The sequence below is a fragment of the Oratosquilla oratoria genome, chromosome 2 (genome assembly GCF_046742065.1).
Source record: "Oratosquilla oratoria isolate Oo_2021 chromosome 2, ASM4674206v1, whole genome shotgun sequence".
Taxonomy (NCBI): Eukaryota; Metazoa; Arthropoda; class Malacostraca; order Stomatopoda; family Squillidae; genus Oratosquilla; species Oratosquilla oratoria.
Genome location: NC_134778.1, coordinates 25,909,342 through 25,923,198, shown reverse-complemented (window position 1 = coordinate 25,923,198; position 13,857 = coordinate 25,909,342). Strand labels below are relative to the sequence as shown.

The 13,857-nt window shown below is 29.5% G+C and overlaps 1 protein-coding gene across 1 annotated transcript; it reads left to right on the top strand.

Moving 5' to 3' along the window:
* Positions 1-11,584: 11,584 nt before the first annotated feature.
* On the top strand, positions 11,585-13,594 carry LOC143033810 (uncharacterized). The gene is made up of 2 exons (XM_076199310.1): positions 11,585-12,270; positions 13,259-13,594. Exons 1-2 carry the CDS (start codon positions 11,632-11,634, stop codon positions 13,319-13,321), a joined length of 702 nt encoding a protein of 233 aa, XP_076055425.1. The 5' UTR covers positions 11,585-11,631; the 3' UTR covers positions 13,322-13,594.
* The last annotated feature ends 263 nt before the right edge of the window (positions 13,595-13,857 follow it).

The window sequence follows — 13,857 nt, the reverse complement described above, 5'->3', positions numbered from 1 at the left end:
ATTATTAGAATATTCTAAGCTTCTTAAACTTCTCATTATTAGAAAACATTAAAGTGTTTATTAATAGTACCTTATTAACTTGTCATTATTAGTATATTCAAACCTTGTCATTATTTGTACATTATTAATATCTTCAAAACTTGTCATTATTGAAATACTCTAAACATGTCATTATTAGTACACATTAAAGTAATCATAAATAGTAGCTTCTAAGCCTGTCATTATATGTATATTCTAAACTTGTCATTATAAGAACACGTTGAAATTATTACTAATACTACCTTCCAAACATTAATTATCTTTAACACTACCTTCCAAACATATTAAAGTTACCATTAATAGTACCTTCTAAACTTATTATTATCATATTCTAATTTTGTCGTTAGTACACATTAAAAATATTATTTGAATCTTCTTAACTTGTTACTATTAGTACACATTGTAGATTCAATGTGTACTAATAGTGATAAGTACCTTCTAAATTTGTAATAATTAGTATATTTTATTTTGTCATTATTAGTTCATATTAAAGTTATCATTAATATTATATTCTAAACTTCTCATTATTTGTATATTCTAAACTTGTTATGCTTAGTTTCTTCTAAACTTTTCATTATTAGTATATTCTAAATTTCTCATTATTAGTATATTCTAGACACATTAGATTGAATAATAGTTCCTTACTAACTTTTCACTATTAGTATTGAATAAATTTGTCATATTTTGTTTCTTATAATCACATTATTAATATATTCTAAACTTGTCTTTATGAGCATACGTTACAGTTATCATTAATACTACCTTCCAAACATTAATAGTACACATTCATGTTATCATTAGTAGTGCCTTCTAAAATTGTCATTATTAGTATATTCTAAATTTGCCGTTGTTTGTACACATTAGAAATATATCATTGTTGATATATTCTAAACTTGTCACCATTAGTACACACTAAAGTTATCATTAATAGTACCTATTAAACTTGTTATTATTAGTATATTTCAACTTGTCATTATTAGTACACATTAAAGTTATCATTTATGCTACCTTTTTAATCTTCTCATTATTAGTATATTCTAAACTTATTATCAGTACACATTAAATTTATCATTGATGGTAATTTAAAAACTTGTCGCTATTGGTATATTCTAAATTTGTCTCTTTTAGTAAACATTGACGTTATCATTATTAGTATATTCTATTTTTTATTATTATTACTACATATTAAAGTTATTAATACCCTCTTAACTTTTTATTATTGGTATACTCTAATCATGTCATTATTAGTACATATTAAAGTTATTCTAATTAGTATCTTCTAAAATTGTCATTATTAGTATATGCTAATTTTTACATTATTAGTACTCCGCCCAAAATCTTTTTTTCTAGTAGTTTTTTTTTTAATAAAAAACGTAAAAAATACCATATTTGGGCTTCTTTCAAATCCTATATCCTCTTACAATTTTTATTCGATGTCTTCCATTTTACAGCAAAAGAATCTTCTACATATATAAAAAAAAATAGAAAGTTTTTTTAATATATTTGTTTAACGCCGAGGAAAAAAAAATATAAAAAGATTACAAAAAAAACGCAAAATTTTGACTTTGACACGTTATTAATTTCTTTCTATTTAACATATGCAAAAAAATCTATTTCATTTTTTGTCATTTATCTAGCTATTAATAGATATCTCATATGCAAAAATAGGTTGAAAATTGAGGGAGGAGATAGACTTTGTGTATCAAAAACTTACATTTTTCAGAAACGAGTGTTAAAGTTTTTTTTTTTTTTTTTTATAGTTTGACTAAATTTTACATTAGACCTCCTAAGACCCATTGAAAACAGGTTCCATTGTATTTTAATGATGATTTTGCATCTTTCAAGTAACTCAGGCACTTTGTACCCTCCTACAGTGTCGGATATTATTCACTCAAAGTGAGGGTCTCATAAGCCACCACCTCACTCTTTGTCGCAAAGTTTGAGTTCTTGGTCTAGAATGACCCAGCAAGGTAGTCTGATTGCTGGGATTCAGCTCTCTTTCTTTTCTTGGGTTTGAGGTCAGGGACATCACTGTGAGGTTTGAGACTCTAAACCCAAGGTGTTGCAACAAGGAGGATCCTTGTAGCCACTTGTTAGCAAACAGTTGTTTGCGTAGAGACAACGTGTCTGATATAGGTGTAGAGGACAGAGGATCAGGTGCTGAGGATGTGGATGTAGATGGCAGGGAGAGAGCTGCTGGAGGGAGTACTAGTGGTGGTGGCGGAGATGGTGATAACAAAGTTGATGCTGGGGTTCTTTCTTTCTCCCCTTGAGTGGCTAATGTAGACGTTCTTATCTTCTGCAAGTGTGCCTTTTGTTTGGATAGCTTAGGCATGGCTAATATCTTCAAATATCTCTTCACTGAAAAATAGATGCGAATTTCACACGGCAAATTAGTGAACGCGGCAAGCTAACGTGTACATGTCCTTTACTTTGTAAGACTCGGGCCACTGTCAGTCGTGCAGGCTGAACTTCCTCACACCACATACTCACGTGCATGCCGGACGTAAGAGAAAACTTTATGAGTGCATCAAGCGCAAAAAAAAAAAAAAAAAAAAAAAGTAAAATATGGTCAAAACGTATGTAAACAATGGTCGTGCGCAGCATGTGGCTGCCGGGGGGAGGGAGGGTAGGCCCTTTAAACCCTTTAAAAATGGTGGTACGATAAAAACACTTTACCAGCCTCTAGAGCAAGATCCCTGCTATGTATTTATGCAATAAAACAATTTTTTTCGAATTTTTCTTAAATCTGGGGGCGGGGGTTCCCTTAAAGTTATCATCAATAGTATCTTCTAAACTTTTCATCATTAGTACATTCTAAACTGCTCACTATTAGTAAAAATTAAAGTTACCATTCTAAACCTTTGATTATTTTTAGTATATTCTATTCATGTCGTTTTAGCTACACTTTAAGGTTATTATTAGATATACCTTCTAAACTTGTCATTGTTAGCATATTCTCATTTTGTTATTATTAGTACATCATGATGTTATCATTAATAACACCTTCTAAACTTGTCATTATTAGTATATTCTAAACTTCTCATTATTAAACAAATTAAGGTTATCATTAATAGCACCCTCTAAACTTATCATCATTCCTATATTGTAATCATGTCATTATTACTATATTCAAAAATTGTCATTATAAGTACACATTAAAATTAGTACACATTAAAGTTATCATTAATAGTACCTTATAAACTTGTCTTTGTAACTACACATTAAAGTTATCATTAATAGTATCTTTAAAGTATTAGTATCATTAGTATCATTAGTATTATTAAAGTATCATTAGTATCATAAGTATCATTAAAGTTATCATTGATAGTATCTTTCTAAATTTGTCATTTTAGTACACATTCAATTTATTATCAATAGTACCCTCTACACTTGTCAAAATTTGTATATTATAAGCTTGTTATTATTAACACATATCTAAGTTATCATTAAAAGCTTCTCTTTATTAGTGAAAGTTATCATTAACAATACTTTCTAAAGTTGTCATTGTTCGTATATTCGAAATATATCAGTATTAGTAAATACTAACATATCTTCTTTATTATTCTAAACTTGTCATTATTAGTACACATTAAAGCTATCATTATTAAGACAATTATTAGTATATTCTAAACTTGGCAATACTAATATATTCCAAAGTTTATAATTATTCAAAACTTGTCATTATTAGTATATTCTAAAATTGTGAGTATTAGTACATGTTAAAGTTACCATTATTACTGGCTTTTTAATATGACAGTTAGTTTTTTTTCAAAACTAATCATTATTAGTACGTATCATAGTTATCATTAATAGCAACTTCTAATTATGTTATTATTAGTATTTACTAAACTTTACATTATCAATATAATTAAAACGTGTCATTATTGCTACACATTAACATTATTATTAATATAACCTTTTAAACTTTATTACAATATTGTAAACATGTGATTATGTGTACATAATAACATGTGAATATGTGTACATATTCAAGTTATCATTAATAGCGCCTTTAAACTTGTCATTATTAGTATATACCAAACATTAATTAATTATCAGAAGACATTAAAGTTTTTATTTATAATACATTCTAAGTTTATCATCATTAGTACCTTCTAAACTTGTCATTATTAGTAAGAATTATAGTTATCGTATAGAACCTTCTAAAGTTGTCATTTTTAGTAATTTCTATACTTTCAATTATCAACTTATTCTAAACTTTTCCACATTAAAGTTATCAAGAATCTCTAAGCTTATCATTAGTATACTCTAATTATGTCATTATTCTAAACTTGTGATTCTTAGTATATTTTAAGTTCGTTATTGTTGGTACATACTAAATTTTTCATTAATAATGCCTTCTAAATTATTAGTGTATTCTAAACTTGTCATTACACCTGACATTATTAGCATATTCTAAATTTGTCATTATTGGTATATTCAACACTTGTCATTGTTAGTAAACATTAAAGCTTGTCAATTGTATATTCTAAACCCTCATTATTAGTACACATTAGTTATCACTAACAATACTTTCTCAAGTTGTCATTGTTCGTAAATTCGAAACATCACTATTCCAAACTTTATTAGTATACATTGAAGTTATCATTACTAGGACCTTGTATCCTTACCATTATTAGTATATCCTACACTTTGTAATAATAATATATTCCGAGTTTATCATTATCCTAAACTTGTCATTATTATTATATTCTAAACTTTTGAGTATTAATACATATTAAAGTTATCATTAGTAGTGTCTTCTAAACATGTCATTGTTAGTATATTCAAAACTAATGAAAATTTTAATTGAAAACTTATATATAAAAAAAGGTATAGCGTTTAGCAGGTACTAATATCAAAATCTTTAATGTGTACTAACAATTACTTTAATGACATGTTTAGAATATACTTTTAATGATAACTTTAATATGCACTGATAGTAACAAGTTTAGAATATACTAAGAATAACATATTCAGTCGGAACTATTGATGATAACTTTAATATCAAAAGTTTAGAATATATTAATAATGAATATTGTCGATAGTACTATCAATGATATATACAACAATAATCAATAATCAAAATTTTAGAAAATTACAAGCACCCGGCTCCGCCGGACCTGGCTACGCCAGGTGTGCTTGGCCTTCGGCAAGGCGGGCTCCGCCCGCGGGTGCTTCGCACCCAGCCCTTCGGGCATTGATGATACACATAAAAAAGTTAATAAAACCAAAGATTTTCATCTGCCTTTTACTTAAAACACCTTAGAACTATACATTTAATGTAGTTTCTTCTTTTTTCTCTTGGGTGTGAGTTCTTCTTCGCTGTCCTCTTCTTCGCTGCTATTCTTTCTCTTTACGAAATCCTTCAACATGGTTTTAATCTCATCTATTTCGTAGACAATCTTTTCAAATCTTTCTTCGTTTTTGGTATCCTTAGCTCCGATCTTCTCCTCAATCTTCTGAATCTTCTCCTCAATCTTCTCTCCAATCTTCTCTTCGATTTCTTCAATTTTATCCTCCATTTCCCCTCGACTCAAGTAGTTCTCTTCTTCGAAGAGTTCTTCTGGTAAGATCATCGCAGCTACTTCTCCTTCTGTTTTCTCGAACACAGAACGTGATATGCTGACTGTGGATTGATCGGGTTCCTCTTCTGGTATCCTTGAGGTTTTAGAGTTATCTTCAAAGATTAAATCCTCCAAAGAAGAAACTTTACTTTTATCCACATCACAGAACACCTCTTCATAAACGCAATTCACCCAAGGTCTCAACTCGTATTCTTCCCCTTTCTTTGTATATCCTGGAAAAACTATGAGGGAATCGTGGCTTGTAACTCTAGAACACGCTACGTATAGTTGACCGTGTGCGAAGCACTGTGATGAATCCAGTAGCACACCACACTTCTCAAACGTCTGCCCCTGGGACTTATTTATTGTCATAGCGTAACAGAGTTTGACAGGGAACTGGTATCTCTTGAAGGCTACAGGGGTGTCTGTTGCCTCTAAAGTAACTCTAGGAAGTAAGATCTGTGTGTTCCTGTACACACCAGTTAAAATCTTTCCAACAATAACGTTCCTTCTCAAATTTGTTACCATAACTCTAGTCCCATTACAGATTTTCGGAGGGCAAATGTTCCTCATAACCATCACAATTGCTCCTTCCTTCAACCTTAATTTGTGTGGAGGAATGGAAGGGCTATCCATAGAATTGAAAACTGACGCCTGAACGTCCATCCCTTCTATTGATTGTTGAAAAGCGCTTTATTGTTTTGTACATTTTTCTTGTCTTGGCTCTTCTTCGTGGTGACCCAACTCCAGAAATGTCGTATCCTCCTCTTTCTCTGAGCTTCAGTTTCTTTAGCCATTTAACGATAACCAACTCAGAGAAGGGGGCCGTAGTTCAGAAACCCCAACCCGTTAACTTTCAAATGTATGCTTCCAGCTAGGCCGGCGGGGTGTCCCAGAAACACAATGGAAGTCGCAGACACCCCCGGGCCGGCCGACTCAGATCGGGAGCGCTCCAGACATTTTTTTTAGAGAGTTATAGATATTCATAATAACTTTAATATGTTTTAATAATGACAATTTTAGAAGGTTCTATTAAATATCTTTGATATGTACTAATATTGAGTAATTTTATCTGTATTAATGATGAAAAGTTTAGAATATACTAACAATGACAACCATAGAATATCAGCATAATGTATATTAAAAGGGACAAATTTATGATATTCTAATTATGACAAGTTTAGAAGGTATTATTAATGATAACTTTAATATGTACTAGTAATAACAAGTTTAGAATATACTAATGACAAGTTTAGAAGGTACTATTGCATGATAACTTTAATGTGCACTACCAATGACAAACTTAGAAATAGCAATTTTGTAATATACAAATAATGTCAAGTTTAGAAGGTATAGCTTTAATGTGACAAGTTTACAATATACTTATAATGCAAGGTACAGTTAATGATAACTTTTATGTGTACTAATAATGGAAAGACTAGAATATACCAATGTGTACTAATAATGAAAAAATAAAATATACTAATACTGTAATGGCAAGTTTGTAATATACTAATAATAACTAGTTTAAAAGATATATTAATAATGCATTTAACTTTGACAAGTTTAGAAGGTATTATTAATAATAACTTTAATGTGTACATAACCAGAAGTTTACAATATAAAAAGAGGTTTAGAAGGAACATGTATGAGTACTAATAATGGAAAGATATGCCAATAATTACAAGTTTAAAGGGTACTGTTACTATAATTATTAACTATATGTAATAATAATGACAAGTTTAGAATTTAGAATATACTAATACTAATAAGTTTAGAAGGTACTAATAATGATAACGTTGATATGAACTAATAAAAAAAATTAGAATGTACTAATACTGACAAGTTTAGAATATAACAACAAAAACAAGATTAGAAGGTATTTTTAAAGATAACATTAATGTGTAGTAATCATGAGAATTTTAGAATATACTAATAATGAAGAGTGTGAAAATACAATTAATATATATATTGTGTACTAACAATGACAAATATAGAATATTTGTAACGACAGGTTGAAAAGGAACTATTAATGATAACTTTAATGTGTACTGATAAAAATAAGTTTAGAATATATATTCTAAGCTTGTTTTTATTACAATATACTAATGATGTCAAGTTAAGAAGGTAATATTGATAATAACGTTAATGTGTACTAATAACGAAAAGTTTAGAATATACTAATGTTTAGAAAAAACTCTTAATGTAGTACACATTGAGTTTTTTCTAAACATTAGTATATTCTAAACTTTTCGTTATTAGTACACACTAATACTAGAATATACAAGTAATGAGAAGTTTAGAAGATACTACTAATAATAACTTTAATATGTAGCAATGATAACAGGTTTATAATATACTAATAAAGAAAAGTTTAGAATATACTAATACTAACAAGTTTGGATAAGTTTAATGTGTACTAATAATGACAAGTTCAATGACCAGTTAAGAAGGTGCTATTAAGTATAACTTTAATATATACCAATAATCATTGGTTTAGAATATACTTACAATGATATTTAGAATATGCTAAGACTGACAAGTTCAGAAGATACTGTTAAAGGTAACTTTAATGTTTAGAAATAATGACAAGTGTGGAATATACTGATAACGATAAGTTTAGAAGGTTCCACTAATATTAACCTCTAAACTTTGACAAGTTTGGCATGTATTTTAATAGTAACTTTTATGTGTACTAATAATCAGAAGTTTACAATATACTAATAATATAATCAGAGGTACAGATATGTGTACTAATAATGAAAAGATTAGAATATACCAATAATTTTAAGTTTAAAAGGTACTGTTAACTTTAATTTTTACTAATAATAAGCAAGTTTACAATATACTATTAAAGACAAGTTTAGAAGATAAATTATAAATTCAGTATATACTAATAGTGAAATACTAATAATAAAAAATTTAGAATATGGTAATAACAACAAGTATAGAAGGTACTATTAATGATAACCTTAATGTGTGACAAGTTTAGAATATAGCAATAATGAGAAGTTTAGAAGGTAGTATTATTGACAGTTTCATAATGAACTAATAATGAAAAGTTTGGAAGATATTATTAATGATAACGTTAATGTGTACTAATAAATACAAATTTGGAATCTAATAATAATAACTTTAATGTGTTATCAAAATCAAAAGTTTAGAATATACTGATAATGAGAAGTTTAGAATAATTTAATAATGACAATTTTAGAATGTACTTTTAATGATAACTTGAATGTGTACTAGTAATAGTAACCTTAAAGTGAATTAATAATGACGTATACTAATGATAAGTTTAGAATATATAAATATAGACAGGGTAAGAAATATTGATGACAACTTTAATATATACCAACAATGAGATGCTTAGAATATACTAAAAATGACAGTTTTAGAAGGAACTATTAATGATAACCTTAAAGTTGAGTAATAATAACAAGTTTTGAATATACTAATAATGACAAGTTTAGAAAATACTATCAATGATAACTTTTCAATATACTAATAATGACAAGTTTAGAAAATACTATGAATTTAGAATGTACTAATACTGAAAGGTATACACAAGTAATAGAAAAGATTAGAATAAAAGGTAATGACAAGTTTAGAAGAATCTAATATTGACATGTTTAAGATATAACAATAATCATAAATTGAAAAGATCCTATTGATGATAACATAAATATGAACTAATAACGGAACGTAAAAATGAGAAGTTTAGAAGGTGCTTTTAATTAAAAACAAGTAATAAAAAGTTTAGAATAAAAGATAATGACAAGTTTAGAAGATCCTATTAATGATAACTTAAATATGTACAAATAATGAAACGTAATAATGAGATGTTTAGAAAGTACTGTTAATGAAAACTTTCATGTGTACTAATAATGAAAGTTTACAATATACTAATTAAGACAAGTTTAGAATATACTAATGATAACAAGTTGAGAAGTTACTATAACTGTTAACTATAATATAATAATAATGACAAGTTTAGAAGGTACTATTAATGATAAATCCAATGTGTTCTAAAAATGACAAGCTTAGAATATACTAATATATAGGTTCTGAAGGCACTGTTAATGAGTGCTAATAATGAGAATTTTAGAATATACCAATAGTGATAGGTATAAAAAAGGTACTAATAGAAAAATTAATTTGTATTATTAATGAAAAGTTTATCATATGATGATAATAGCTTAGAATACAGTATTGATGAAAACTTTAGTGTCTCCATGTTTAGAATATACTAATAATGACAAGCTTACAATGTACCATTAACGAATATTTTAATGTGTCCTAATAATGACAAATTTAGAAGGTACGACTAATAGTAATTTTAATGTGTATTAACAATTTAGAATATAATCACGATTATAAGTTTAGAAGGTGCTATCATATATAACTTTAATTTGAACAAATAAGGACAAGTTTAGTACATACTAATAATGACAAAATTAGACCGTTCTATGAATAAATAATATGTTTAGAAGTTACTATTAATGATGACTTTAATGTGCACTAATAACATGTTTAGAATATACTAATAATTAGAAGTTTAGAAGGTACGATCAATTATAACTTTAATGTACTAATAAGGAGAGGTTTAGAATATACTAAATGACAGGCTTAGACGGATCTACTAATGATATATCTAATTTGTACTAATAATCACAAATTTAAAATGTACTATTGATGACAAGGTTAGAATATTTTAAGAACGATAATTTTAATGTGTTCTAATAAGAAGAGGTTTATATTATCCAAATAATGAAAAATTAGAAAGGTATTTTTAATGATAACTTTAATGTCTACTAATAATGACAAATTTAGAATATAGTAATAATGACAAATTTAGAATATACTATTAATGATTACTTGAATGTGTACTAATAAGGCAAGTTTATAATATACTAATGATGTCAAGTTGCTGTTAATGAAGAAGGTACTGTTAACGTGTACTAATAATACTAGAATATACAAATAATAAGTTTAGAAGATACTACTACTAATAGCTTTAATATGTATGGATAATGACAAGTTTATAAAACACTAATAAAGAAAAGTTAAAAAACAGCAATAATGACATGTTTAGAAGGTTATATTAATGATAACGTTAATGTCACGTTCAGAAGACACTACTACTTTAACATGTACTAATATTCACAAGTTTAGAATATAGCAATAATGACAAGTTTAGAAAAATGATAAACTTTGGAATATATTAGTTTTGCCAAGTTTAGAATATACTAATAATGATAGGTATACGAGGTCCTAATACATGTACTAATAATGAAAAGTTTAGAAGGTATTTCAAATGATAACTTTAATGTGTACTAATAATGACAAGTTTAGAATATACTGATAATGACAACTTTAGAATATACTATTAATGATTAATTATATATGGCAAGTTTATAATATACTAATGATGTCAAGTTAAGAAGGTAAGATAATAACGTTAATGTGTACTAATAATGACAAGTTTAGAATATACTAATAATGATGTTTAGAAGGTACTGTTAACGTGTACTTATAATACAAGTTTAGGAGATACTACAACTAATGGTTTTAATATGTATCAATAACGACAAGTTTTTTAATATAGAAATAAAGAAAAGTTTAGAATACACTAATACTGACAAGTTTGGAAGGTGTTATGATTGATAAGTTTAAGGTGTACTAATAACACTGGGGAACACACTTTCGGTTGCATGAGTTCTGACACTTGATTCTGGTAGATTTGAGGTCACAGATTCTGAAAATGGCATTCGTTTGTGCAGATCAGGTCTAGTTTTGATGATACGCGGCAATTTACATATCAGGTGACATGTTCTGAAAATAGCAAAGGGAGGTAATAAGCATATCAATTTACATTCATCAAATACTATTCTTAATTACATCAGTGCGTCAAATATAGATTTGTGTGTGTATTATTATTTCATTTCATTAAAACAATTATTTTATTTCTTTTCCAGGTGTGATCATTCTGTAAACAGTGTTGACTTCAATCAAAGGAAACATGGCCTCTATAGCAAGTAGAAGGAAATGTGTGACGTGCCCGGATTCATTCTGCTACATTTGTGGTGCATTGACAGCTCCAAAGCAAAGAAGGAACATTAGTGAATTTGTGAAGAGAGCTTACTTTTGCTACTTTAAAGTGAAACTTGGAGATCAAGACAAACCATGGGCACCGCATAAGGTATGTCATTCCTGCGAAGAAAACTTGCGTCAATGGACTAAAGGAAAAGACAAAATAACATTCGGTATTCCGATGATATGGCGTGAGCCACGGGACCATGTCACGAACTGTTACTTTTGCGTGACTCGTGTTGCTGGTTTCACTAGTAAAACTCGTCATCTTATCACATACCCTAGTCTAGATTCAGCAATCAGGCCTGTGCCCCATTCAGATGATGTTCCAAAGCCTATCTTCACTCAACTTGCTTCTGTTGAATCTGACAGTGAATGTGACACTGAGGTCACAGAGGAGTCAACTAACAGAAATGACTTAGATTTTGCAGGCATATCAACAGAACCGGAAACATTTAGCCAAGCAGAACTCAATGACTTAGTTCGAGATCTGGGTCTGTCTAAAAAGCTGTCAGAATTGTTGGCTTCACGGTTAAAAGATAAAAACTTGCTGAAAATAGACACAAAGGTAACATTCTTTCGCAACAGAGAAAAGAACCTCTTACAGTTCTTTGATTCTAAATTTGACTTCGTCTACTGTTGTGATATTCTTGGATTAGTCACCGCGATGGGAGTTCCAGGTTATGATCCGAAAGAGTGGCGCCTCTTTATAGATAGCTCTAAGCGGAGTCTGAAGTGTGTTTTATTACATATAGGCAACATCTTTGGCGCAATACCCATAGGACACTCAGTACACCTGAAAGAAAAATATGAACACATCAAAACGGTTTTGGAGCTACTCAAATATGAAGAACACAAATGGATCATCTGTGTTGATCTAAAAATGGTCAATGCTAGGACAGCAAGGTGGGTATACAAAATTTCCTTGCTTTATCTGCCTCTGGGACAGCAGAGCCAAAGACAGACACTGGATTCATAAGGAATGGCCAGTTAGGGAAAGCCTCAATGTTGAGAAAAAGAACATCATTTATGAACTCCTAGTGGAAAGTGAAAAAATTGTTTTCCCGCCCCTCCACATCAAGCTGGGCCTTATGAAACAGTTTCTCAAGGTGTTCGATAATGACAGTGACTGTTTTCAGTATCTGTGTGAAGTGTTCCCTGGTTTAACGCTAGAAAAACTCAAAACAGGTATTTTCGACGGCCCTCAAATTAGGACGCTGATTAAAGACCAAGCCTTCACTCAATCCATGACTGATGTTGAGAAAAATGCATGGGGAGCATTCGTTTCTGTTGTAAGGAACTTTCTTGGAAACAGAAAATCAGAGGACTATAAAGAGCTCGTTGAATCTTTGATGGAAAGTTTTCATGTGTTAGGTTGCAACATGAGCATTAAGATGCATTTCTTGAACAGTCATCTTGAACTGTTTCCGGCAAACTTAGGGGACGTGAGTGATGAGCAAGGTGAACGCTTTCACCAGGATATCAAAGTAATGGAAGACAGGTATCAAGGTCGCTGGGACATTCACATGATGGCGGACTATTGCTGGAGCATTCAGCGAGACTGCACTGAGAGGCGATATTCAAGACAGTCCATTAAACGCAAGTTTGTGCCTGAATAAATCTGGCATAGTTCACAAAAGCAACTGATCGATCCAAAATATGCTTGTCAAGGTAAATAAAAGTAATTAAAAATAAATTCTACGTGTTTGGTAATTCCTCTCTGTGTGCTGGTTTAGATTTTTAGCAGTAGTATATGGTAGTCTAACTATATAGAGTAGCAAATAGGAGGTAACTCACCGCAACAAAACTAGACCCGATAGAAAAAAACCGGTGCCATATTTGAAATCAGTGACCTCAATTTACCCAGAAACAGGTCTCAAAATGTATGCAACTGACAAAAAGTTGAATTTTGTTCCCCAGTGTAATGAAAAGTTTATAATATACCAACAAATCAAGAATTAGCTATAACTTTAAGGTGTCCCAATAATGACAAAATAAGAATATACCAATAACAACATGTATAGAAGAAATGTACTAATAACCACAGGTTTAGAATGTATATACAATTAAAAGTTTAGAATCTACCAAGATTGACAATTTTAGAAGATACTCCTCAATATAACTTTACTGTGTAGAAAGAATGACAAGTGCTAAG

Bases quoted from the DNA above. Each gene is read 5' to 3' on its own strand.
- LOC143033810 (XM_076199310.1), top strand. From the start codon at position 11,632: ATGGCCTCTATAGCAAGTAGAAGGAAATGTGTGACGTGCCCGGATTCA. The intron at 12,271-13,258 runs GTAACATTCTTT...TGGAGCATTCAG, and splicing joins TGCTGAAAATAGACACAAAG to CGAGACTGCACTGAGAGGCG.